At 33.4% G+C, this 23,629-nt stretch overlaps 5 protein-coding genes across 9 annotated transcripts; 2 read left to right on the top strand and 3 right to left on the bottom strand.

The window, feature by feature from the left end:
- Window positions 1-41: 41 nt before the first annotated feature.
- LOC130648759 (uncharacterized) lies at window positions 42-3,467 on the bottom strand. 2 transcript variants are annotated; one of them, XM_057454850.1, is made up of 5 exons: window positions 3,071-3,467; window positions 1,309-1,423; window positions 1,047-1,081; window positions 799-891; window positions 42-472 (listed from the first exon to the last, which is right to left on the bottom strand). In XM_057454850.1, exons 2-5 carry the CDS (start codon window positions 1,366-1,368, stop codon window positions 325-327), a joined length of 336 nt encoding a protein of 111 aa, XP_057310833.1. In that variant the 5' UTR covers window positions 1,369-1,423; window positions 3,071-3,467; the 3' UTR covers window positions 42-324. The 2 variants fall into 2 exon arrangements, with proteins under 2 accessions (XP_057310833.1, XP_057310841.1); XM_057454858.1 differs by lacking the exon at window positions 3,071-3,467 and having other exon boundaries at window positions 1,309-1,978.
- Window positions 3,468-11,388: 7,921 nt separating this feature from the next.
- Window positions 11,389-13,654, top strand: LOC130648721 (uncharacterized). Of its 2 annotated transcripts, XM_057454807.1 has the most exons (6): window positions 11,389-11,895; window positions 12,078-12,227; window positions 12,426-12,609; window positions 12,685-12,882; window positions 13,058-13,084; window positions 13,270-13,654. In XM_057454807.1, exons 3-6 carry the CDS (start codon window positions 12,582-12,584, stop codon window positions 13,572-13,574), a joined length of 558 nt encoding a protein of 185 aa, XP_057310790.1. In that variant the 5' UTR covers window positions 11,389-11,895; window positions 12,078-12,227; window positions 12,426-12,581; the 3' UTR covers window positions 13,575-13,654. The 2 variants fall into 2 exon arrangements, with proteins under 2 accessions (XP_057310790.1, XP_057310782.1); XM_057454799.1 differs by having other exon boundaries at window positions 11,389-12,227.
- A 143-nt stretch (window positions 13,655-13,797) lies between these two features.
- On the top strand, window positions 13,798-15,050 carry LOC130648708 (uncharacterized). 2 transcript variants are annotated; one of them, XM_057454787.1, is made up of 4 exons: window positions 13,798-14,149; window positions 14,327-14,378; window positions 14,475-14,792; window positions 14,892-15,050. In XM_057454787.1, the coding sequence occupies exons 1-4, from the start codon at window positions 14,074-14,076 to the stop codon at window positions 15,031-15,033; spliced, it is 588 nt and encodes a 195-aa protein (XP_057310770.1). In that variant the 5' UTR covers window positions 13,798-14,073; the 3' UTR covers window positions 15,034-15,050. The 2 variants fall into 2 exon arrangements, with proteins under 2 accessions (XP_057310770.1, XP_057310762.1); XM_057454779.1 differs by having other exon boundaries at window positions 13,810-14,378.
- A 1,368-nt stretch (window positions 15,051-16,418) lies between these two features.
- Window positions 16,419-20,018, bottom strand: LOC130648685 (uncharacterized). Of its 2 annotated transcripts, XM_057454753.1 has the most exons (10): window positions 19,774-20,018; window positions 19,579-19,681; window positions 19,145-19,475; window positions 18,910-19,027; window positions 18,737-18,828; window positions 18,210-18,549; window positions 17,896-18,075; window positions 17,651-17,797; window positions 17,443-17,504; window positions 16,419-17,364 (listed from the first exon to the last, which is right to left on the bottom strand). In XM_057454753.1, exons 2-10 carry the CDS (start codon window positions 19,602-19,604, stop codon window positions 16,450-16,452), a joined length of 2,211 nt encoding a protein of 736 aa, XP_057310736.1. In that variant the 5' UTR covers window positions 19,605-19,681; window positions 19,774-20,018; the 3' UTR covers window positions 16,419-16,449. The 2 variants fall into 2 exon arrangements, with proteins under 2 accessions (XP_057310736.1, XP_057310731.1); XM_057454748.1 differs by having other exon boundaries at window positions 19,579-20,018.
- A 253-nt stretch (window positions 20,019-20,271) lies between these two features.
- On the bottom strand, window positions 20,272-23,072 carry LOC130648699 (uncharacterized). The gene is made up of 5 exons (XM_057454766.1): window positions 22,904-23,072; window positions 21,500-21,676; window positions 21,278-21,385; window positions 20,828-21,196; window positions 20,272-20,619 (listed from the first exon to the last, which is right to left on the bottom strand). The coding sequence occupies exons 1-5, from the start codon at window positions 22,953-22,955 to the stop codon at window positions 20,498-20,500; spliced, it is 828 nt and encodes a 275-aa protein (XP_057310749.1). The 5' UTR covers window positions 22,956-23,072; the 3' UTR covers window positions 20,272-20,497.
- Between the last annotated feature and the right edge of the window lie 557 nt (window positions 23,073-23,629).

Raw genomic sequence — 23,629 nt, 5'->3', positions numbered from 1 at the left:
CTCAATTGCTGCTTTGACTGAATAGCACTCTTTTGTTAACTCTTCCCTCCATCAACTGAAATTTTATATGTCACAAACCTCTCTAAAATTTCAGCAGAGTCAACCACTTCGTCATCTTCCATGTCACTATCCGAATCTGTTACTTCGGATCAGTGGCGATCATCAGTGGCGACATGCTTGGCAGGGATGGATGTCATATGTGTACTTCGTTGTTTGATGCAACGTCACACACCCTGGCTAATTTCAACATACTATAATAGTAAGGTCCTTTTGATAGTTTGTGGACGTCTTGGAGGTGCAAACTCATTCTTTTGTTTCGACAACCTAAAACCTAACACCTGGTTTCCTCAATCCGTATATGCCAACGCAATATTTTGCCTTACTCTGGGGCCAATAGTGTACTTCTATCATGTGCCGAGATAAATTTGTAACACAACTATCACATGACTGTAATGGACATTTTTTGCGGTTTCTATGAAACAATTCAAACAATTAAATTAACATAGTTTGAGACTGCAAGAAAACGGTGGGAAACAGAAATTTCTTCTTAGTATTTTAATTGCAATATGTCTTGCACGAGTTGAATTTCGCAGGAAAATATTACATTTAAACTAAGATTTTCGGCAGAATGAAGCTTTTGCAGAATATTTTTGTTGGCATTTCTGGTTTAGTCAATTTTTTTTTCTCTTTTACTTTCAAATAATAATTTGAATACATTTAAAATATAATTCGAATAAAGGAGATAGGAGAAACAAAAATCTACATGTTGTAAATAGTATATGGCAGTAAAAATCATACTTTTCTATAGGTAAGCTTGTAGAGTCTGTTGAAAGTTGGTTCTCGAGCTCTGAAATTTTCTTCTTCAACCTGATATTTTCTCTCATCAACATACTAAGGCAAGGATAAAAGAATTTAAGGAATCTAAAATTAGTAACAGTTAAGGCTGCAGACTCTTTCTTATATGCGCAACTTCAATTCATAATTTAATCTTAAATTAGATGGTTATGCAGCAATTTCAGTACATATTAAAAAAGAAATGAACATACCTTTCTAAACTATTTGACGTAGACGATGTTTGAACCTGAAACAAACAATATCAAAACCTGATTATAGACCTGACAATAAAAGAAAGACTTTCATCGTTTTTTCCAATGACTTTTAATTTGCAATGAAGCGCCTCAACATTTTTACTTCGTACCCTGATGTCACTATCAACATCACTATAAAATTTGACAAAAAACCTAGCTGAAAATTTCCTTATTTTTGTTATAAAAAATTATAATAAGTAACAATGTGTGCCATACTTACTTTCCAATTGTTACCATTTTTTTCCCAAGATAATAGGATAGGCCATGCCATCAGTCCCATTCCTTGTAATAACTGTTATGGTACCAACCAATACAAATGATTCTTGAAGATTTCGCTATATAAAAATGTATACACATATATTTACCATTGTCAAAAAAAAATTCACACACTTTGTGCCAACTGTATTAAAAAGACATCCACACAGCTACATATAGTTTTAAAATATGTTAAAAAGGTGAGTTGATACAAAGGAAGTTGAGTTTAGATCTAACACAGTCTAGATCAGATTGGAAGAGGGTCATTAATATACCCCGTCCAACCCATGCTAGCATGGAAAACGGACGTTAAGCCGAGAATGATGATGATGATGTGAGTATGGATTGTGTGATTCCATAATATGTGGAATATGATATTTCTGTATATAATTCAGTTTATATTAAATATATTAATAATATTAATTATATTAGCCAGTTTATATTAATTATATTAAAAATTACCTTCCGTAAAGAATAATTTTCACAAATTAGTCATTTTAAAAAATTTCAAAAATTTATTTTTGAAATAAATGTTTGAAACGAATAATTTCAACTTGCTTTGCAGTGAATTAGTTTGCAATTTTAGTTTAGGTCCTTATAAATTATTTGGGATTTATATAGCTTTTAATTAAAGCTGCCTACAAGAATCAGAAATCTTTTTGTTTTGCTAAAAATTCATGTTGATTAATTTTAACAAATAAACCTTTTTGCAGGAAAGACTTATTTTCACAAATTGACTTTTGCAGAAATTTTACACGTATATATTTTCACTAATTGTCGATACAAAACTTCCTAGAAATAAAAATATACTGTTAAGAACAAGAAGAAGGAATATAATAGTATATATATAATAGGTGTATACACACAAAAGACTGTTGTTTACCTTACTATTACCCAAACTCATGATAAAATATGCTTCCTACTTTTCTTGTGACCTGCTTTGACAATTCCAACTTGAAAAATGATTTTTTTTATTCTGACAATGTAAAATATATATGAAATACTTGAGCAAAGCACAACTGCAGTGTGATATAAAAGAAAGCTTAATTGTGTACTTAACTAAATTATCATAATAAAAACCGGTGATATAAGTTCTTTGAAAGCATGGGTACAACAGACAACACACTTTTTTAACAATAATTTATAACAGCTTTTGTTATGATTTGATATCATTTTGATTAGGAATAATATATCTATAAACAACACTGGTTGTTTAAAACAAGTGTGTGGGGTCTCCAGGAAAACAACTTCAAGCATGGTCATTATTTTTAAAAAACAAGAGAAAAATAAACAAAATGTTTTAAAAACAAATAGGTGTGAGTCTCTCGAAAAACAACTTCAAGCATGGCTATTGTCTTTAAAGAAACAAGAAAAACATAAGTAAGAATAAATTTAGTGAAAATAAAATGAGCTTTTAAACAAACGCTCAGAGGTCATATCAAAATACCAACATGAGAATAAGGACTATATAAAAACACACTACAGCAATATACTTAACTACACAAAAAGACTACCAAGAAACATAATGCTATTGAATGACCATAGCTATAGCTCTTTAATTCTACTAATGTTATTTCATTGAACAAACCTAAAAAGTTCAGATTGCTATTTGGGGTGTTACTAGCTACAAAACGTTAGCTAGCTATGCATTTTGGTTGCCCACAAAAAATATATTTACATAAGCATTTACAACATTTAAAACTGTTAAATGACAAAATAAAACTTACCAAAGAAAAAAAGCTTTTCTGTTTCTTATATCTGATTGATATGATTAAAAAACAACAACAACAATCCTTAACTGAGAGTATCTTTCACGCCGCAAGCCGCCCTTATGATTTATTTTTAATATTTGCACATGCGCGTTGACGTAGAAAACGTAACCGCCATGTCGTGGGTAACCGACGTAACCTAAGCGTAACCTACTGCTGGGTAGGAAACGTAACCGTCGTACGTAGGAAAGGTAACCGACGTAGAAAACGTAACCTAAAACAGTAGGATTCGGTACTGTTTTCGGTCAGGAGAGTAACTGTGAATATATCTATCTATCTATCTATCTATCTATCTATCTATCTATCTATCTATCTATCTATCTATCTATCTATCTATCTATCTATCTATCTATCTATCTATCTATCTATCTATCTATCTATCTAATCTATCTAATCTATCTAATCTATCTAATCTATCTAATCTATCTAATCTATCTATCTATCTATCTATCTATCTATCTATCTATCTATCTATCTATCTATCTAATCTATCTAATCTATCTAATCTATCTAATCTATCTAATCTAATCTATCTAATCTATCTAATCTATCTAATCTATCTAATCTATCTATCTTTAGATTCACCAAATTGCTGGATTGCTCCCGAAATGCAAATTTCGTAATCAGTCTTTAAATCGATCTAGCATCTTCTGTAGTAGGAAATACGTGGCTGTTAAGTGCCAAAAAGAAAGTTCCATGCCTCTTTGATGGAATTGAAGTTAAAAATTTCTATAATTTACATTTACAAAAAAAATTGAGCAGAAGTGCGCAAAGCGTTTGCATTTCGGGAGCACGCATATTTTCTCGGGCTACATTGACCCCCATAAGTTGTCCTTTGGTCCCATATTAGCTTGCTTTATTCCCTCTTAAATGATAGAATCCCACTCCATTCCACCTTTATTTTATCATATCTATCTAGGAAAAATACAAAAATTTTGATAAATTTGGTTGAGTCAAGTTCATAGTGTAATATCGGGTATGTGTTACGTACGCTGATGTAAAATGCGACTTCGATAGCGTTTGATTTTTTCAGTGTAACTCTCATATCATCTTTAAACACTACAAAACCAGTTTAAATCCTTTTGCTTCTTAACAAAGTGGGTCTGGGGTATGTTTAAAGGATGGAATGGAATAGTAAATATTTTTTGAAAAAAAATTATAAGCATTTTCTCGAGTTTTTGCCTTCAAAAAATTTGATTTGAATTTCGGGAGCAAAAATTTAAGGCGTTTTTGTGTAATTATTCTTAAAAAATGTAATTACACAATGCGGTTCAGTTGTTTAAAGAGAAGTAACAATTCACACAACTCAATTCAAGAAAAAAATTGTTACAATTTATATCAATGTGCTCGATTTGACGCATGCGCAAAAAGACCCAATTTTGAAATTTGGATTTCAGGAGCAATTCCCTGGATGAATTGTTACCTTAAAAAGCGCAAGTTTATTCTTGTTTCAATAGGTTTCCAGTTGTTCATTAACGTGCAGTACTACAATAAATGAATTAAGTTAATTTTCTGTCAGTTCTTAACAAGTAGTTGAAATATTCTTGCCCCCTATTTTGTGGATAAGTCGTATGTAACTTGTTTTTATGTATTTTTTATCTTACCAACTCCCGTATTCCTCATAGATAGGACACGTAGGTAGAAAGTTGGTATAGGTGATTATTATGATGACACAACGACAGGAAAATTGCTGACGTCAGCATTTTTGTGAAGGTTCCTCATTTCTGCTGACATCATCAAGTTCATTGTTGTTTTAAAACCATTGAAGAAGCTTCTTTCTTCCTCAATTATTTGAGGGGTAGTCATTAGTATGTGCCATTTGCAGGTTCGAGTTTTTAGTTAACAAATTGTGGTTGTTCCACCGGACTTTTACATTTTTTTGGGTATTTTCTATGTATGTTTTCCACATGTTAGTCTGTCTTAATGTTTAGCGGAGGTGCCCGCAAGAAGTTTGTACGTGGCGTATTAGTAATTATAGCGTTTCGTTGTTTCATTGATGCACAAGACAGATGTGTTGCACATAACATTATTGCGCGCAAGAAGATCGGTGCTACGGAAACATAAAAAACGTCCGGTCTGGGCAAATTCGTGGGTTTATCCATGGGCTGTGGACTTATATGAATTTGTTTTGTTTACATACGGAAAATCTGCACCATTTTTACTAATTACCATCCCTACGTAAGCGGTGCTTGCCAGAACAGCAGTTAATGTATTAGTTTTAGAACATTGTATGTAGCTATATCGACTCCTACAGTTTATTTTGCTAACATTATGACAATTACTTCAGAGTAACATCTTTGGTACTACCTACGAATGTCCTGTGGGAGAACATCTTTCTCTATACTGTATCTAAGAATAGTTTGATATGTTGGTTAATACACGCCATAATAGACACTGTAATGTTAAATGTGTTTTATTTAGTCAGAGACGCCGTGAATAGTAGTTTCTAAGGCAGAACAATATGTTAATGCTGGAAAAAGGTAAGTTCCTTACAGAAATGTTTATATAAACACAAACGTTTACTTGAATTATTATTTCTAACCGAATAATTATCGGGAACATTTGTTAATACAATGTTGAAAATTAATAACAATATATCGTGTTGCAACATACAGTTAGATATTCATTAGTTAAAAATAGCTCTGAAAGCGTATTACACGAAAGAGGTGTATGAGAGGATGGTAAATTAAGAAAATGATCAGAAACATTTTGTTGGTGGGAATTGATTTGGTGGGAAAATAAATTTCACTTTTTGATTATATTTTTTTATTGCTACTTTCTATATGCATGCTGGGAAATATACTAATGTTCTAACTAGCATTGTCCTTTGCAAATTTCTTTTTCTCAGTGCGAACTTTCATCACTATTGTGGTTACACCGTATTTTTCGATCAAATCTTTCACAACTCTGTCAGCTTTGCTTGCACTGCGAATATCTGCCTCCTTAATTAATTTACTTCCTGTTATCAGGTCTCCAAATTTTCCCCAAATTGATTGGTTATCTTCGCTGGAAAACTTCACCCTATCTCTTCTAGTTCCAAGGATGAAGTCGTTTCACACGTCGAAATCGATGTATTGTCGCTGATCAGAGCTTCATTACAAGCTCGTGAGCTTGTATTAAAACGCAAATGTGTCCTACAAGAATGGAAATTTTTGCCTCTCTGAGCACCGACACGGGAGTCGTCGTGTGTTCGAATCTCATCTTGGTAACTATTTTTACTTTTTTTTTCTTTTTTCTTTTTTAAAAAGATAAGACAAGTGTTCAAAACACTTGTTTAACTAACTAGTAAAGAAAAGTGTTTCCACCAAACTTTTTAAAAGTGAATGTAGGCAGAATTAACTGAATTAATGAATTTCGCAAATTTTGGGGTTTGTGGGTTTGTGGTCTTTCTTCTTCCTGTCAGTCGGTTCACCCAAGACGGACCCATCTCACAAATCAATTTTGAAAAATAAGTGTGTAACAAATATTATTGCGTATCTGAATAGTAAAATATGTCGTGTCTAACTTCGTAACAAAAATCCCAATTTGATAGACAGCTTTTTGTAAACTTTATTCGCGAGGTTGTTTGCGTATATCATACGTCTTGTTATCGTTAAAAGGGGCTTCTGGTTCGTGCACTGTTAATTCTAAATGTTTAATTTTCTATTTTAATTATGTACATTTTTAAAGTTATCCGTTTTAATTTTCCTTTTAAAAGCTATTTAGAACAGGGTTGTATGTAAATGTGTATTATTTAAGTATAACTGAGTTATTGACGCAACATCTTTTCATTTTATTTTAACCATATATGAAAAGCAACTTCAACGCCTCACTTACAAAATATTAAAGGTATATTGACGGAGAACAACATGATTAGCAATGTGAAGTTAATACACCCCAAGAGTCCTACGCCTGTTACCCCAGTACGGCAGTTTGTCATTATTATTTTGGAAAAGCAAAATCTAGTGACTACAGTGACTGGACACTTTTTCTAAAAGCAGAATATATTTTTTACAAGATTAAGTCTCCAAGTGCCACGCGAGACAACGCAGCGAAACTTGTAAATTACATTTGTTTTGAAAATATGATTTTTTGGGAAAGAAATGGTTAATAGTAGTCACTTTCTTTTTTAAAAGTCTAAGTTTTTTAGAAAACGTAAAGCTTACAGGGGAATTATAACGTAATGTGCAGAAAGAATGGGATAATAATAAATTGCGTAATCAGGTTAAAATTTTAATAAGAAAACTAAAAATCAATTTGTGAAAACGTATTAAAATGCTATGTCTCAAATTATTACCTTTTTCTCTAACTTCATCGTTATTCTGTCTCTTCGTCTTCGACATGATGAAATAACGAATTTTATCTCGTAGCTGTAGTGAGGTAAGATTAAAAAAGCTCGGATGCAATGTTGACTTTTCTTTCACGACAGTCAGAGTGATTTTACCATCACTTATCTCCTTTGCAAAATGCACTTTAATGGCATCCTCTAGAGACACATCAACGTTATTCCCAGTTTGGCGTAGGACAGATCTCAGCTCCCTACTTGTTTCTGCGGCATTTTTTGACTTTTCTTGCAGAAAGTACGACCGTCTGGCTGTTGCCTTGGAGTGGCACATTAAATTTGCCAACTGTTGCTCCAACTCTGGCCTCAAAGAATGAGTTTTAGTGAGACACGTCTTGCGGACTAGTGTTGCATTAAGACGTGGTCGCAGCAAACTCCTTCCCACTGCTTTATTCCAAAATGAGTTCAACTGGCCTGTGGCCATTGAAGAAGACATTTTATTTCCGCTCCAGCTGGTAAAAAACGGGTTGTTGGCAGAACCTTTTTCGTCGTCTAGGCCTTCTAGCCTATTTCGGAAATGTTGAAAGAATATCGATGATTCTTTATATAGATTTGCAGTGAAGCAAATTGTCGCTGGTCCCGACGTCGCTATTGTTTTGTGGTTAAAAACACTTACAATATATACTCCATTTTCCATTTTCCCCGTCATGAACTCTTTGGTTGTCATGTTAGCCAAAGCACCGGTCTTTGACGCGTTATCCAAGCAGAGATAAGTTAAGATATAATCTCGAACAGAGGTAAATTGCTTGAATGTTGGAACTTTACCAGTGGCCAACACTTCCTTGATATTCCTGCGACAATTGGATACGTGTGTTGAATTATCGAAGGTGTTGACCTCTTCAGCTGTTATGAGCTGATCTAACTGCTCCAAATCTTTCATCCATTTGTCACTTTTGGCCTTCTTTCTATACTCCACAATCCAGTTTTCCATGATAACTATCATGCTTGGCCAGTCCTTAACGAAATCTTTGAAAAGCACAGGTGTGTCACACAAAATATACTTGTAAAAATGACATAGAGAATGGAGATAACTTTTTATAGTTCCAGCTTTTCTCCGTTTTTCAAAATTCAGTAACCATTGATTCCTGATCTTCATGCGGTCAAAAAGAACGGATAATTCGTATGAATCTTGGCTGGTGTCCTTTAAAATCAGTTGCACTTGTCTGGAATGTTGTTTCGCAGCACGTTTATTTTTTCGCTTACCATCAGGGCTAACCAACCACAATTCAAATTTGTCAAAATGTGACTCATTCCTCCATGGTGTAATTATAATATCCATATTCTCATCCTCCTTATCTTCATCCTCACTTCCATCCAAATCTTCAATTCTACATTCTAGAAGGAAAAAAACTTTTAAATGATGATTTTCCTCAGGGAGATAAATTAAATTCTTTACACTAAGCTATTGAAAGGCTAAAATAATATAATACTATGCATTTTTTACTAAGAAAATCCTTATGGCTCAACAGATTCAAGTATTATCAAGTTACTTACGCGACATGTCTTTGCGGAAAACTTATAGGTAAAAAATTCCTTTAAAATACTTAATATTTTCTTGTAAATAAAAATTAACAAAATAATTTTTTTTAGAATATCCTGCTACTTACAAACAATTAGAAAATGTTCTTATTACGGACTGTTTTTTGTTTGAATCCTTTTAGGTTAAAAATTCTGCTCACTGTTTAAGTTCAAATTTCTTAAGCATAAATTTTAAGTTAAACAAAAGTGGCAAATTTCTTTAAAAAATTAAATCCTGTTTAATGCTAGATAGAAACAAGTTTAATGAGAAAAGTTACGCAAAAATCATGTACAGAGAATAAAGTCGATATTTTCTTCATAACTTGCACGCTTCAATATATGTTCATATCAAACGCTCATATCTTAGGAGCAAAATTTTTACGCAGCGTTGTTACAAATGAGGAGGGATTGCATACTTTTTCGGTAAACAAGTCAAACCTTACATACCTAGTGAATCGTTTTTGCTTGTTATTGGCAATTTACTACAGACAGGTTCTATAAATAAACAAATTAAAAGTAGAGTACGTCACAAGAAATACATTAAAGGTCTTCTGTTATCAAAAGAAAACTGTAGTTTTTAATGGTTGTTTATAAGACAGGTCATAGAATGAAAAATTATACCTTGTTCTTGTTTTTCTTCGAAACGGACAGATAAAGGCTCAATCGTCGTTATGGAAGGAGCTGAGATGAGATAAAGACGATTTATTGACAATTATTGTGATATCATAACAGAAAGGATGAATTAAACAATCAAGAGTGCCATGACGACTTCTTATCAAATATGCACTTAAAGCTAAACATACCAACCCATCCGCGCCAAAAGATTTAATGATATTCATAAAACGCAAATTTGCCGTTTCTTTTATGATTATCATTAAAAAGTTATAATAACGTTCATCAACAACCGTGTGCGCTATTACATCCATCACTAACCGTGTTGAATATTGCCGTACAAGTGAAAGCATGTCCAAAGGAACAGGAACTTTCAAAATGGCTTCACGTGTGTCTACCGCATCTGAAAATGAATCCTTATCCACAATGACAACGTCAACGTCTTCTAATAAAACGACTGCTAATAAAACTAAAGGTAAAAAAATTTTCATGATTGAAGCAACAAGTAAAGGCTGAGCTTTATTGTGAATTGAAGTGAGGGGCTTTCTCATTCTTCAGCTTTTCACCTTAATTTTTTACTGTCTGATTCACCAAATGCTCATACCTATTTGCTATTATTTTACTACCTAATTAAGTTACCGTATTAAACCCACTCTAGCAAAAGAATTAGATATTTTTTGTTGAAGTTAGCTGCTGTAGCTAACTAGCTAGTAGAGAGAAGCCCTTTAATTATCCTTTACAGAAAGCTCTGTTTTACTGGGGATAGTTAGCTAGCTAGACTTCCAATAACTTCTAATAAATTTTCAGTATGAAACTGTTGTTGATGCTAGTGCAATGCAGGACTTATTTTGCTTGTTTCATTCTTTTCAATTCTCTCTCGTAGCAGCCTTTTTGAAAATACACCTTTTACGATAATTCGGGAAAACTAACACTCCATCACAGTTTACTTTGCCATCGGAGGAGGTAAACATCACACTTTTATAAGAGTTTATTAAGGAGAAAACACGTTCTTTCGTGATAACTTTTCTTGCCACCTTTTGTTTTTAATGAAAAGTACACATAAGTTGTATCTTATTATTATTAACGTTTCCTGAAAATTTGAAAGAAATTGATACGAAGAAGTTAAAAAACTTGAGAAAACACGCTTTCGTCTCTAACAAACTCTTATAGAAAAACGTTTTTTACCTCCATTTCCAATATTGTAAAACGATGAAGAGCCGTAGGAATTCATGTACAATTGAATTATTGTAAAGGTGTATTGCGACTTTATAGATGAATTCCGTTGCTTACATTTCCAGAAGCAGCCTCTTTTGGCTCTGGCATTGGTGTGGCAGGAAAATTTTTTGCGGCACTAGGTGAAGCAAAGTTATTTTCAGTCCATTTCGTTACACAAAGGCATTGTTTTGTTGGGACTTGAATTCGAATAAATTAGAAATCCACACTCGATAATAGTTTAAAACCTCAAACGATGTTCCCATAACAAAAAAATGACAGGAAAAGACCTTTCTTCTCCAAATTCTAGCATCTTTTTTCCTACCACGCAAATTCCAGAGCCAAAGAGCTTACCGCTACAAAGTAAACAAATAACGTCACAATGAAATTAATCTATGTTTTTGCGTACCTACTTTGCTATTAAGGTTGCCGACTCACCATAAAAAGGCATAAAAACTTGGGAATCTTTTGGGTAAGTTTGGTGTTTTTAAAAAACCTCCAAATTTCACTTAAAAAAGCCTGCATCCATTTGAAAAGTTAAAAAAAAACATTGTGTGATGTGGAATTGTGTGTGCTAGACTTTCCTAGTTACAGGAATGTTACTTACATAACACTTTATTAAGAGCAGGACACTGAGCTTTGTATCTTAAGAGTCCTTCATCTAATCTTGATAAAAAACATAATGGTAGATCCATAGCGATGGTGTATATAATGAACCTAGTTTGTTGGCGTATATACAGTTCTCAAAAAACTGCGGTATGAGGATGTTGAAAGCTAATACAGTGTTCCTTTAAAAAAAATTCTGTATGTTCTTGGTTTCACAGCTTAATAATGTCATGTCTAACAATGTAGCTAATATGTTCTGTAAATTATAAAAAACAAGTAAACGAAGTTGTGCCACGGGTGGAGTTTTTTTAGTAAAAAAGTAAAAGGATTATGTTTAAGTTTAGTAGAGAGGGGCTGCCAATATTTCTCAAGACAAACACCAAAATGGTTTGTTGATAAGATAAACAATTTTTAACCATTTTTAACCATTTTTTATCCTTTTCGTCTTTTAGATGGAGAAACAACACAAAATCATCGAAAAAAAGTTTCTGTTCACTATGCCATTAGATTTAAGGTCAGTATTTTTATCTTTCCTTTGTTCATATTTTTATGGACGAGCTCTGTGATGATTTGATACATACTGCCTAATTCAGTAAATACCGAGTTCAGCAAAAAATGTTGAATAAGAATGCTTGATATAGAATTTGAGAAACTGTTGTTGTAGCAAGTCTGTCTTTTCTAATCCTATTTATTTAGAAATGTTTTGAATGCGATGAAAAAAATGAAGTTGGCCGCAAGAACTGTAAATCTTGTGGCAAGGTGTTTGATAAAAAGAAAACATTAAGCCAGACTATTCCAGTTGGAAAAACAAATGTGACTGCACAAAAAAACATTATCCAGAAAAGGGTGTGTAGCATATGTTCTGGCTTTCTGACATTGTAACTTTGTTTTCGTATATGGCTTTTGTTTGGATTACCAGTAAATATGCCAGTTATGCACCACATTTTTTGTGTCTGCACAGTTATGAAAAGTGATTCATTGATTTAAACATATTTGAATCATGATTATTATTATTGATTATAGAGCATAATTAATATCATTTAGCTTCTCGGACTCAATCAGCAACACAACTATAACTCTTTTGTTGTGTACATTCGCAAGGGTAAAAGGAACACAGTAGTTGATTCTTATGCTACACCTGGATTTTCAGAGAGTTTTCTTGGAACTACAGACAACCAGACGGAGTACGGAGATTTTTTAATGAGAGCTGTGCGTGGCCATTTTAAAAGTAAGTCTTTTTGCTATTATTAGTGTCTCACTTTTATTGTTACTTATTAAATATATATATATTTTTGGGATACAGATTACAATTCTTCCAACAATAATGATAACAGCAATGTTGAAATTGGTAGTCAGTCACCTGAACACCTTTTGGATGTGGAAGGTGATGGTAATTTAGAACTTGAAAGTGGACAGCAATCCAGTAACCACGAACAGCAAGTGGATGAAGTACCACAACAATCAGAGAGTACAGAACAACAAGCAAATAATGCTCCTCAAGGTATAGCTAGAATTAATCCTATCTTCTATTATTTTAATAAATATATATTTGAAGAAGAAATGATAAATACTTTAACTAGAAATTTTTGTAACTCGTTATTAATCATTGATAATTGGTTCTTCATTGTGAACTTAAAAATTGCATTTGTGCAATGATTTATTTTAATTTTTTATAGCTTCATCTTTTGTGCAAGGACTATCTGGTATGTTTATATTTTATGTATTTTACTTAAGAAGTTGATTGTTATGCAAAAAAAAAACTAATTAATTAAAATGTTATAATTGTAGTCTGTCCCTTGTTTTAAATCCGAAATACACTAATGCAAGTTCACTGAAGTGTGACTGCGATTCATATAACGATCTTGTTCAACTGATTTCATATTTTTAGTGATTTCCAAAGAAGAAATCCAGGTAGGGGATGTTTTTCCAGTGTATTCCCAACCGGATGATCCAGAAGAATTTTGGCTTTTTCGAGTTGCAAAATGGTCAGCAAGGAAAGTAGAAGGTGCTTGGTTAAATAAAGTGAATGAAAGAGAATATGCGAACAGCTATAATGCCAAAATATTATGGAAAAATTTAGTTCGACCAGGATCATCCATTACCATACTTTACAAGCTTGAAGTTATTTCAGCAAATGGAATGTTCACAATATCTGAACAATGCAATGATGCATTAAAAGCACTTTGTAGATAAAGTATTTTTTAAAGTATTTGTGTATTGAAAATGATATGAAGGATAAAAAGACCATTTTTAGCGCGCATGTATTTTTTTATTTTTTTATAAAAAACTAGTTTTGTAAGGCGTGCTCAATATTTCTTAAAAAATCATTTATTTGCGACTGAAATATTTTTCAAAGTTTTTTAATCATTTTGAGCCTCGTGTTTCTCTAATTCATGTATAAGCTGCATGTACGTACGATTTAGAAGGTCTTGTTATATTTCCCAACTATAAAGCTGGCAATGTTTCTTTAAGTTTTTTCCCATTTAGGTCTCGTGTTTCTGAAAAATAGTATTTTTAAACAAGGTGAAACTAAGCATGAGTTTAGACTGCAATATGAAAGTGTAGCTTTGTCTGTTGTTGTTCAGCATTTACTCATTATACGCAAGCCTATTCTGAAATTTTGAGCAACTGATCAAAACATATTAATGATTTTTCATTATCGTTTAGTGAAAATATAACAAGCAATTCAGTAATGAGTGGCAGTGCACGTGACCAACAAGTTGAGTGCTTAAAATTTGAATACACAGGGGATAAAAATTTTTACCCAGGTAAAATTCTTAACTGTTTCTTTTGTACTATATTTCAGTGTGTTAATTGATGCTTTGCTTGTGGATTTCATATGGACAAAATCACTAGTGAAGGCATAGGTCACAGTGTTATTAACCTCGTTAATTTCTTTGTGTTTAACAACAACACTGAACTAATTAAATATTTAATTTTTTTAGGGCAACCTTTTCAACACAGAATTGAAATACCTGTTGGTTGTGACACGATAAGGTTAGTTTACACTAATGAAGACAAGGATGTGCGAAAGTGGAAAAGGCAACTTACAAATTATCACATTAAATTAATTCAAATTTTTGCTCTTTAAAGGTACGCAGATTATCTGAAGGCACTGCAATTTATCAACACTAGAAAAAACGAGATTCCAAGAGACTTATTGTCACATCTTGGTCACGAAAACCCTGTTTCATTATATGTTGCAAATGGACGAAAGGTATACAAAGTGCGATGCCCTTTCCTTGTCTGCAACTACATGGGTGACAGAATTGACAGACATTTGGAAGCTGTCCACCGTGTGAAACGGAGACCTGGTTTCTTTTTCAAATCACGACAAGTCCGAATGTATACCCACCTGACTACAATATATCGAACCACGTCAAAGCCGCTACCATGCAAGTTATGTGCAAAGTAAGTTTTTGCACACTTACTTAGTTTTGTAGTGTTTGTATATCGTATATCGAATTTTATATCGAATCTTCTTGATATATTTTTCTTTCTTCGCCTTAGGTATTACGACAGGGTTGATACACACTTCCGTCGAGTGCATGGTGTTACTGATGCGCAAATAAAAGAAGGTTTGAGAGTTGCGCAAAAGATTTCAAGAAACTTTAACAAATATTGTAAAAAAAGTTTAAAACAATCAAAATAAAAAATATGAACAAGTAATTTATTTAGTCGTATTTGTCTAACATATCTTTATCCTAATATGCCTACTATCATGTTCTATCTTCTCGGAAAATGGCGGTTTTTTGCACATTTTTCCAAGTGGCAAAACAGCACCGCCCAAAGAAATTTCCTTAGCACAGGGTGCAAGGTTTATTTATTAGGAGATGTGGAGGGCGGGTGACGATGTTTTAAAAATCCGCATAGTGGAATAAATAACGCCATGACCAGCGACGTCGGGAGCATAATCCATGCTGACGTCAGCAGGAATTAAGATTGAGGTTGTGAAACGAACAAAATTACCTAAGACCCAATTTCGTTGCGAACATTGATGTACACGCTGGCGTCAAACAAAATAAGAGCCTTTTTTATATGTACCGCACGACATTCTCCGTGTGTATGGATTGGTTAATTGAAACCGTGACGGCGTGATACAAACTTAACTAATACTTGCGTAATTTCGCCCAAATCAACAGTAGTACGAGCCTTTCGTTTGTATTCCGTTCGACATTCTCCGTGTGTATGGATTAAATTAAAACCGTGACGGCGTGATACAAACTTAACTAATTCTTGCATAATTTCGCTCAAATCAAACGAAGTACGAGCCTTTTGTTTGTATTCCGCTCGACATTCTCCGTGTGTATGGATTAAATTGAAACCGTGACGGCGTGATACAAAGTTAACTAACACTTGCATAATTTCGCCCAAATCAACAGTAGTACGAGCCTTTTGTTTGTATTCCGTTCGACATTCTCCGTGTGTATGGATAAAATTGAAACCGTGACGGCGTGATACAAACTTAACTAATACTTGCATAATTTCGCTCAAATCAACAGTAGTACGAGCCTTTTGTTTGTATTCCGTTCGACATTCTCCGTGTGTATGGATTAAATTGAAACGGTGACGGCGTGATACAAACTTAACTAATACTTGCATAATTTCGCTCAAATCAACAGTAGTACGAGCCTTTTGTTTGTATTCCGTTCGACATTCTCCGTGTGTATGGATTAAATTAAAACCGTGACGGCGTGATACAAACTTAACTAATTCTTGCATAATTTCGCTCAAATCAAACGAAGTACGAGCCTTTTGTTTGTATTCCGTTCGACATTCTCCGTGTGTATGGATTAAATTAAAACCGTGACGGCGTGATACAAACTTAACTAATTCTTGCATAATTTCGCGCAAATCAAACGCAGTACGAGCCTTTTGTTTGTATTCTGTACGACATTCTCCGTGTGTATGGATTAAATTAAAACCGTGACGGCGTGATACAAACTTAACTAATTCTTGCATAATTTCGCGCAAATCAAACAAAGTACGAGCCTTTTGATACAACTTTATTATATATGTATTGTAAAATAAATCAAGGAAAACAAGAATTTTGATTGGATAATTGTATTTATGACACCTCAATGCTACAGTAGTAAAAAAAAGGATCAGAAATAATATCTAAAATTACAGTATTGATTTGATCATCTATGTACTTTAACCTCACAACCTTTCCGCCGTAACAGCCATTGCGATGGGAGTCAATGCAAAAAATACCGTCCTTCGTTATTGTCCAACACATGGATTTACCGCGCGCAACGGTTATTACAAAATTATTAGTGTCAGTAACTTGTATCTCTCGTAGGTATTTCAGGAACGAATTATCATTTTCGTCCATGTTACAATTAAATTCCTCCTGAATTGTTAAATTGAAATATTCAGGCAGAATATCCAATCCTTCAACAACAGTGAGAAATCCTTCCATTGAGTTTTTTGTGTACAAGTAATTCCCAACTTCGATTGCTCCACAAAAAATAGACAAAAAACAAGACGAATCATGATTTACTTGAAGATTCGAAAACACTGTCGGGTTTTTAGTAAGCATGTAGCCCATAATTAAAGAAATTACTACACAAGCGTTACTCCCGTTTGCGTTATTTAAAAGACTTTGGCACAAAGATAACGGACACATGCATGTTTTTGTGTGACTATCTTCCTTTACAACCAAGGGGTCTTTCTTGTAGCCTTGCGCAAGTTCTATTCCAACGGCCAGTACAAATTCGCTGTTGACCTCGTTATTCGGAAAATAAACTTCTTCTACGTCGGAAGTACTTTCTTTATCCAACATGTCAAAATCGTTGTCGCGTGCGTTGTCGTCCTCAGAATCATATTCGTCTCCATCGCCTTCTGTTTCTGAATTTTGTAATATTTCGACATTACCAAGATTAATGCACTTTTGAAAGACGGACACAGCCTTTTCAAGACAATTTTGATAGAAAAGTAGACCCTTTCTCATTAAAATTAATTCGCCAAATAAGGCTTGACTCTAAGTAAAAAAAAAAAATTGTGATTACTCGACGTTACACTTTCCCGAAATGAATAGTGGGAGGAGTAAAAACTTTACATTTTCCAAATCGTGCGGATCCTCTTTATCATTCATGCTTCCTGATTGTGAGATTTGTTTTTCTGAATAAAGAAATTGATAAAATAATTAAATTTACTTCTCATACGAGTGAAAGATTTTTAAAAATTGTCCATGGACGGAGGACGTTCGAAATCCTTTGTTTTTTGCAAGTAAAGCAAAATTGGCAGCATCGCTGAGGAAAACTTACCAAAGTCTTTAATACGGCTGTTTAAAGTCTCGACTTTTAAACAATAATACTTCATGCAACTCTTCATATCTGTTGAAAGTAATTCACGTTCTTCCACAAGACGACGTTTTTTTTGTGTCAGTTCAGCACACAGTTGGCGATCAGTAGCTGAATAAATAAAGTGAAAATGTACGATTAGGCCAGCTATAATAGCATTGTTACCCAAAAGTCAATTGACTTAAACTTTTGAGTTTAATAAATAATACCTGAAGGTTCGCCTCTGGATGAGATACCAATCCAAGGAAATTCTCCGGTCTCACAACATCTAAATACCTCTTCAACGTTCTCTATTGAATAAACACGGCAGTAATCAACGATTAATTCCTTCAATGCCTTATCAGCAACACCAAACTTCGCTCTAACAACATGACGTCTTTTACTTGTGTCTAAATATTAATTAGCATGTGACTTTAAATAGAGAGCCCCCTGGGTTCTTATTATAAACAAGAGCTTCCCCATTTCATAGAAAAATCCACTAACTTTTGTGTACATAATACTAACAATAAATTTTTCAATTAACCTGCAATTTTTTTGATCTGCATTCCCCAAGACACTTTTACCATGAAAGCTTTATCAATTTCTCTTTGATATATCGGCTTCCATATATCATTTTTAAGCAGTGAATACGATTCCAGAATGGATTCTATACAAGCTGGTATATTCAGAAGCCTTTGAAGTTCATGTTGCTTTTCTTCCAGCCCAAACTCAAGGAATCGATAATAATATAAAAGTACGTTACCAGAAGCTGATACTTTCATGTCATTGATCCATTTATCCACTTCTTTTTCCATTTCATGTAATCCAGTGTCTTGTTTTACTTTTGTAAGAGCATCGTCGGCCTTGACTATGTCATGTTTGCACTAAATATAATAAATACTAATAAAATATTACTTGTACAATATGATTAATAGTGAAAACGGCTGTAAAAAATATAATATTTTTAAAAGTAACATTTTTTTTATCTTGGCTAAGTTGCTGAGGAAAAAATTCGGATTTAGTCTGGCCGAGAAGATTTTAGGTTTACAATTGCTATTTTTTGTCTTTTACCTTTAAAAACCTCCTACTAAGTTCTTTGATAATATTTAATATCTTTCGTTTATTCCAGAACATTGCCATTTCAGTTATTGTTTCTTCACGATCTTAAAAATACATAAAAATGAATGTATAAGCAACATAAGTTATTCAAACACAGAGTTATACTTATAAGTATGTACTCTTACTCTCAGGAGTCTGGTGCTTAGTCGTATTTCTACATCTTGACAGATAACCAAACACTTGTTCAGTTTCTTCTCCAGTCGACTTTCCGGTGCCTTCTAACCATTCACCACTCCACAATATCTATTTACAGATTATTTTTAATTTAACTTCACAACTAATCATTATAGCATTGTTACTGCCAACAATATTTTAACATAACAGTAGTAAATTGAAAGCATAATTTTTATTTAAAATTACCTGGCAGTTTAGGGCATGACCCTTCGCATGCATAACTGATAAGGCTGGTCTTAACAAAGACCGAAGAGATGGCTCATGTTGTTTCACAAATTTCCATAACTTGCACATTACATCAGCAAAACAGAACTTTACATTTTTTTCAGCCATAAATGTTTTCATTAAATACAGCGGGTAACCAAAAAGTTCTCCTTGAAACATGCGCACATGAAACATGCGCAATTCTGTAACGACACGAAGCCAGTTCAATACCTGTTTCGTCAAGAGAGTTTGTTTTCTTTTTCGCATTTTTTGCTGCATTCCAAACACCACCACAATGATAATCAGTTTCAATCTATCACAATATAAGAACCAAGAAGATTAAAAAAAAAATATGCTGAAATCAATTTTTATGCCCATGAAATAATCTTAATACTGAAAATGTGAACCAAAATTACCTTTTTTGTGCCTCTTTTTTCGCCATATATTTTTCTTATGTACTTCTCAACTTTGTCATTAGATGAGAACAATCCATTCACATAGAACGTTGGCCTTTTTCTTCTGTAAATACAGAATGTTGCAAATCAATTAAGAATAGTTAGTTACGTCACAAACTTAAGACCTATTTACATCCAATATTTTCCACATATTACCTGCCAGAAGACTTGTATCTATATAATTTTGCATTGCCATCAACATGGCAGCTATGTTGATTCACTTCACAAGATGGACACTCAAGCCAGTTTTTGCCTTGTATATTATCTCTCTCATAAACCCAAAAGTTTCACTTTTTGAAACACATTGAAAAAGTGATTTGGCTAATGACACCACTCTCTCTATATATATACTAAGGAAATTTAACACACTCTTAACTAAAACAAAAGGAAGGAGTTCAAATACGTAAATAAATGTTGTAATCAATACTGCTATAATTTTCTCACCCGACCATTTTCTTCTGATAGATCAGATAAGCACATGAGGAAAGATTTTTCAGAACTGCTTGGCATGCGTTTTCGAAAAGCATCCCAGACAATGAATACATTCTCATCAATGATATAGTTTGGTGATGACAGAGGTGTTCCAGGCCAGTAACCACATTTGAGAAGGTACTCAATATCAAATGGATCCATGATATTTCGGCAACCTTCACAGAATTGTGAAAACTTGAATAAATCAAACCTTCCTAAAATTGAATAAGGAATCTCTTTAATTATTCATAAAAATTGCTGATTCCAGTCGCAACTTTTTAGTCACACAATTTTTCTTAAATTGCAGGTAATAACTGGAAGTTTTGCTCTAAACATTTTCTTATGACTCAAATGTCTTAGAGTGTGTAATCTGTCATGTTAAGCGAGAAATATATATATATATATTGAATTAGAAAGACTGATATGCACCATGCATAATGATCACTGCACACATATCTTTACTGCATCTTTTTACCAGGTTTTTACTGCCACAACTGGAACAACTGAAGCACTTTATTTTTGGGAATCTTTCTAGAATTATAAACATGTTATAAAAAAGATAGAGCAGAAATATGAATTTTAATATGCCAAAATTCAGGAATTATAGACATTTTGGTGTATTCTTAAATAGTGTATATCTAATAACTTATTTCATTTCATTCTTTGCTATAAATAAAAATGTGAATTCCACCACATAACCAATTATGTGCATAGAAAAATTTTAAAAATATTAATTAACCTGTTTGCACGATTTCGAAGTTGTCATCTACAATTTCTAATGGTGATAAAGTAGTTGTAATTCCCTTGCTTATGAATGATCTGTCATGCACAGGATTTGATGTGTGAATAATATCATCACATACGTAACAAAGGAAACTTTCTAAACACATGTTGCATTTGATAACTACTTCTCGCTCCTGACATATGTTGCAAACACCTTTTGGGACTTCCCTTGATAGCATTACATCCTTAATCACTGGACGAATCCTTGCCCATTGATTTTGTGTTGTGATTACACGATGAAACCATGACTTTCTATGACGCTTTTTTGGGGCAGGAAGAAGTCTTTTTAACGTCTGTAAACATTCATGCACAGAATTAAGTTCAGCTAAAGGAAGAAAATATACATAGATACATGCATATATTATAATGGAAAGAAGTCGGTGTATAGTTCAATTCTGATACATACCATTATCTTTCACCAAATTTTTATTATTATCCATTGAAACAAAATAATCTATATTTCCATCAGTTTCTGCTTCATATATTAAAGCATCTTCATCATCAAACGGAATGTCTAGAAAAAGACAAAAAAAAACCTTAGTACAGTCATTTTTACAACTTTTCATGAAATGAATTTTCATTTTATGCATTAGCTTTAAATTATATACATAAAAATATATATATATACCTTTTGTTGATGAAATTTGCAAGTTTCCAGTCGTTTTTTTATATTTCTTTCTTGGTTGAACTTTCGGTTTGTATATCCTTTTGCCTGTATTCGAAGATCGTTTATATTCAAACGTTCTTGGAGTTTTGTGTTTATTGACTTTGGGAGGTAACAATTTTTGCAAAAGAGCAAGTGTATCTAAAAAATAACACACCTTATAACTCACAATTCACAGTGTCCATCTATGCATGGGCATAAAAAAGCACAATATAAAAGCATGTGAAATATATATAGAATTAGTCTGAATTTATCAGTCCAATTTTAAGTCCCACATGAATTTCACACCACAACCAAAAAATGGCTATTCAAATTAAAAAAGTTTTATAATATATACACAATGTGTGCCCCTGCAGACGTAACAAATAACACTTTACAAATATATAGCTATAATGACTTATGCTTACTGCTAAAAGCATCACACGAAAACACAAAATTGCACCAAAAACCTTGCACTTCTTATTATTGTTTCTGAATAAATTTTGCCCTAATCTACAAAGTCAAAGCATCAACTCACAAGTGTTAAAACAGTCAATGTTTCATGATATAGATAGATAGATAAATGTGCATATTTATATTCATATGGCTAGCCTCACAAATATCGAGGGATATACCCTGTCTATTATTTCCAGGAGGGGCCATGGCGTAGATGGAGAGTCCTAGAGTATTTAATGCTCATTTTGAGCTACGCAGACCCAATTAGAGCCCGCGCTCTACTAGACAACTCCCGGCAACATCCAACGGCCCACACAGTGTGCCATCTTCCCAATTTCCCTCACATGGCTTGGGTTAACCCGGGGCTATGGTAACATTCACTCGCCCATGTTGAATCGCCGTCAAGAGGAATCGAACCCCGGTCTCCCGCACAGAGTACGAGAGCTATAACCACTAATCTACGGCGCTTGAGTGGGAGGAATATATACATGTAAAAGCTACGCTTTGGACTTAGCAAGGGTAGTCTACTGTTTCTACATTAGCCAGCTAAGTATATAACTATTCACTATTGGCTAAAAATGTTGGTTCTGTAAGCTATCTATAGCCTTTTGTTGTTAACCCTCTATGCACTAAAGAAAACTATGTAGCTAGGGTGAAGGGTAAGGTGAACTGGTAGGCTGGCTAGCTCTAGCTAGCTATGTGTATTATAAGCTATTATATATATATATATATATATATAGTTTACGTTAATTATAACGTAAACTATAGCAACATTTAGCTACACATCCTGCTGGAACACATTGTTACTCTATATGTATATATATATATTAGCTAATAATACGAAGTTAGCCAACACTTATTTGTACCATAAACCAACTTTTAACCTATTTTTAACAAAAAATTAAAGTAACGAGGACGGGGGAAATTACTAACCTTCTTTCTTTTTCCGTCTGGATGAACTGTTGTTGGTACTACAATCCTCCATTTTGAATATAGAAGCAGCTCAAAGCATAATGGTATGCGACGCCGCGGGTTGCCGTTTATTTAATGATAATCATAAAAGAAACGGCAATTTTACGTTTTATGAATATCATTAAATCTTTGGCGCGAACATGTTGGTTTCTTGTGTGGTTTGTTTTCGTGAAGTAATTTTTCAAATTTTCACACACATCGTTGTCCAAGTAACAGGGAATGACATTACAAGCTCGCATTTGTATCATATTGACAGTATCAGGTGGCGTCAAGAATTAATTTCCAATAATTGAAGTTGCTCGTCTATGTAAAGATTGTAGTTTAAGTAGTTGTGTCTGAGAATTCTTAAGGTGAACAAATCTGCAATATGTTACTACTGGTTGAATCACTGTTTGAAAAATTGCCAATGCAGCTTTTTCTGTAATCAGCGGTCGAATGCGATATAGTAAACGTAATCTACCAGAAGCTTTTTGATACGTTAAATCAAAGTTGCTGCTTAAAATCAATGAAGGTTTGATAAGTGCACTAAGATATTTATACGTGGATGTTACCCTCACAGTTTGGTAGCCGTAATTTACGTTTAATGAGCGGTTTTGTTTAGAGAGGCTATTTTTCGAACCGAATAACATTGCTTCAGTTTTTCCTGCTCCAAGATTTAAAATTAGTTCATTTTCCAAACACCATGTA

This window comes from Hydractinia symbiolongicarpus, chromosome 1, assembly GCF_029227915.1.
Source record: "Hydractinia symbiolongicarpus strain clone_291-10 chromosome 1, HSymV2.1, whole genome shotgun sequence".
NCBI classification, from domain to species: Eukaryota; Metazoa; Cnidaria; class Hydrozoa; order Anthoathecata; family Hydractiniidae; genus Hydractinia; species Hydractinia symbiolongicarpus.
This window is presented reverse-complemented; position numbering and strand designations above follow the sequence as displayed.

Bases quoted from the DNA above. Each gene is read 5' to 3' on its own strand.
- LOC130648759 (XM_057454850.1), bottom strand. From the start codon at position 1,368: ATGGGACTGATGGCATGGCCTATCCTATTATCTTGGGAAAAAAATGGT. The intron at 1,082-1,308 runs GTAAGTATGGCA...TGTTTGTTTCAG, and splicing joins AAAATGGTAACAATTGGAAA to GTTCAAACATCGTCTACGTC. The intron at 892-1,046 runs GTATGTTCATTT...TCCTTGCCTTAG, and splicing joins ACGTCAAATAGTTTAGAAAG to TATGTTGATGAGAGAAAATA.
- LOC130648699 (XM_057454766.1), bottom strand. From the start codon at position 22,955: ATGGAGGATTGTAGTACCAACAACAGTTCATCCAGACGGAAAAAGAAA. The intron at 21,677-22,903 runs GTTAGTAATTTC...GTTATTTTTTAG, and splicing joins CAGACGGAAAAAGAAAGAAG to ATACACTTGCTCTTTTGCAA. The intron at 21,386-21,499 runs GTATATATATAT...GTCTTTTTCTAG, and splicing joins GCAAATTTCATCAACAAAAG to ACATTCCGTTTGATGATGAA.
- LOC130648685 (XM_057454748.1), bottom strand. From the start codon at position 19,604: ATGGCGAAAAAAGAGGCACAAAAAAG. The intron at 19,476-19,578 runs GTAATTTTGGTT...ATATTGTGATAG, and splicing joins AAAAAAGAGGCACAAAAAAG to ATTGAAACTGATTATCATTG. The intron at 17,798-17,895 runs GTATTATTTATT...TTATTTATTCAG, and splicing joins ATCCAGAGGCGAACCTTCAG to CTACTGATCGCCAACTGTGT.
- LOC130648708 (XM_057454779.1), top strand. From the start codon at position 14,221: ATGGACAAAATCACTAGTGAAGGCATAGGTCACAGTGTTATTAACCTC. The intron at 14,379-14,474 runs GTTAGTTTACAC...TGCTCTTTAAAG, and splicing joins GTTGGTTGTGACACGATAAG to GTACGCAGATTATCTGAAGG. The intron at 14,793-14,891 runs GTAAGTTTTTGC...TCTTCGCCTTAG, and splicing joins CCATGCAAGTTATGTGCAAA to GTATTACGACAGGGTTGATA.
- LOC130648721 (XM_057454807.1), top strand. From the start codon at position 12,582: ATGAGAGCTGTGCGTGGCCATTTTAAAA. The intron at 12,610-12,684 runs GTAAGTCTTTTT...TTTGGGATACAG, and splicing joins TGTGCGTGGCCATTTTAAAA to ATTACAATTCTTCCAACAAT. The intron at 13,085-13,269 runs GTATGTTTATAT...TCATATTTTTAG, and splicing joins TTTTGTGCAAGGACTATCTG to TGATTTCCAAAGAAGAAATC.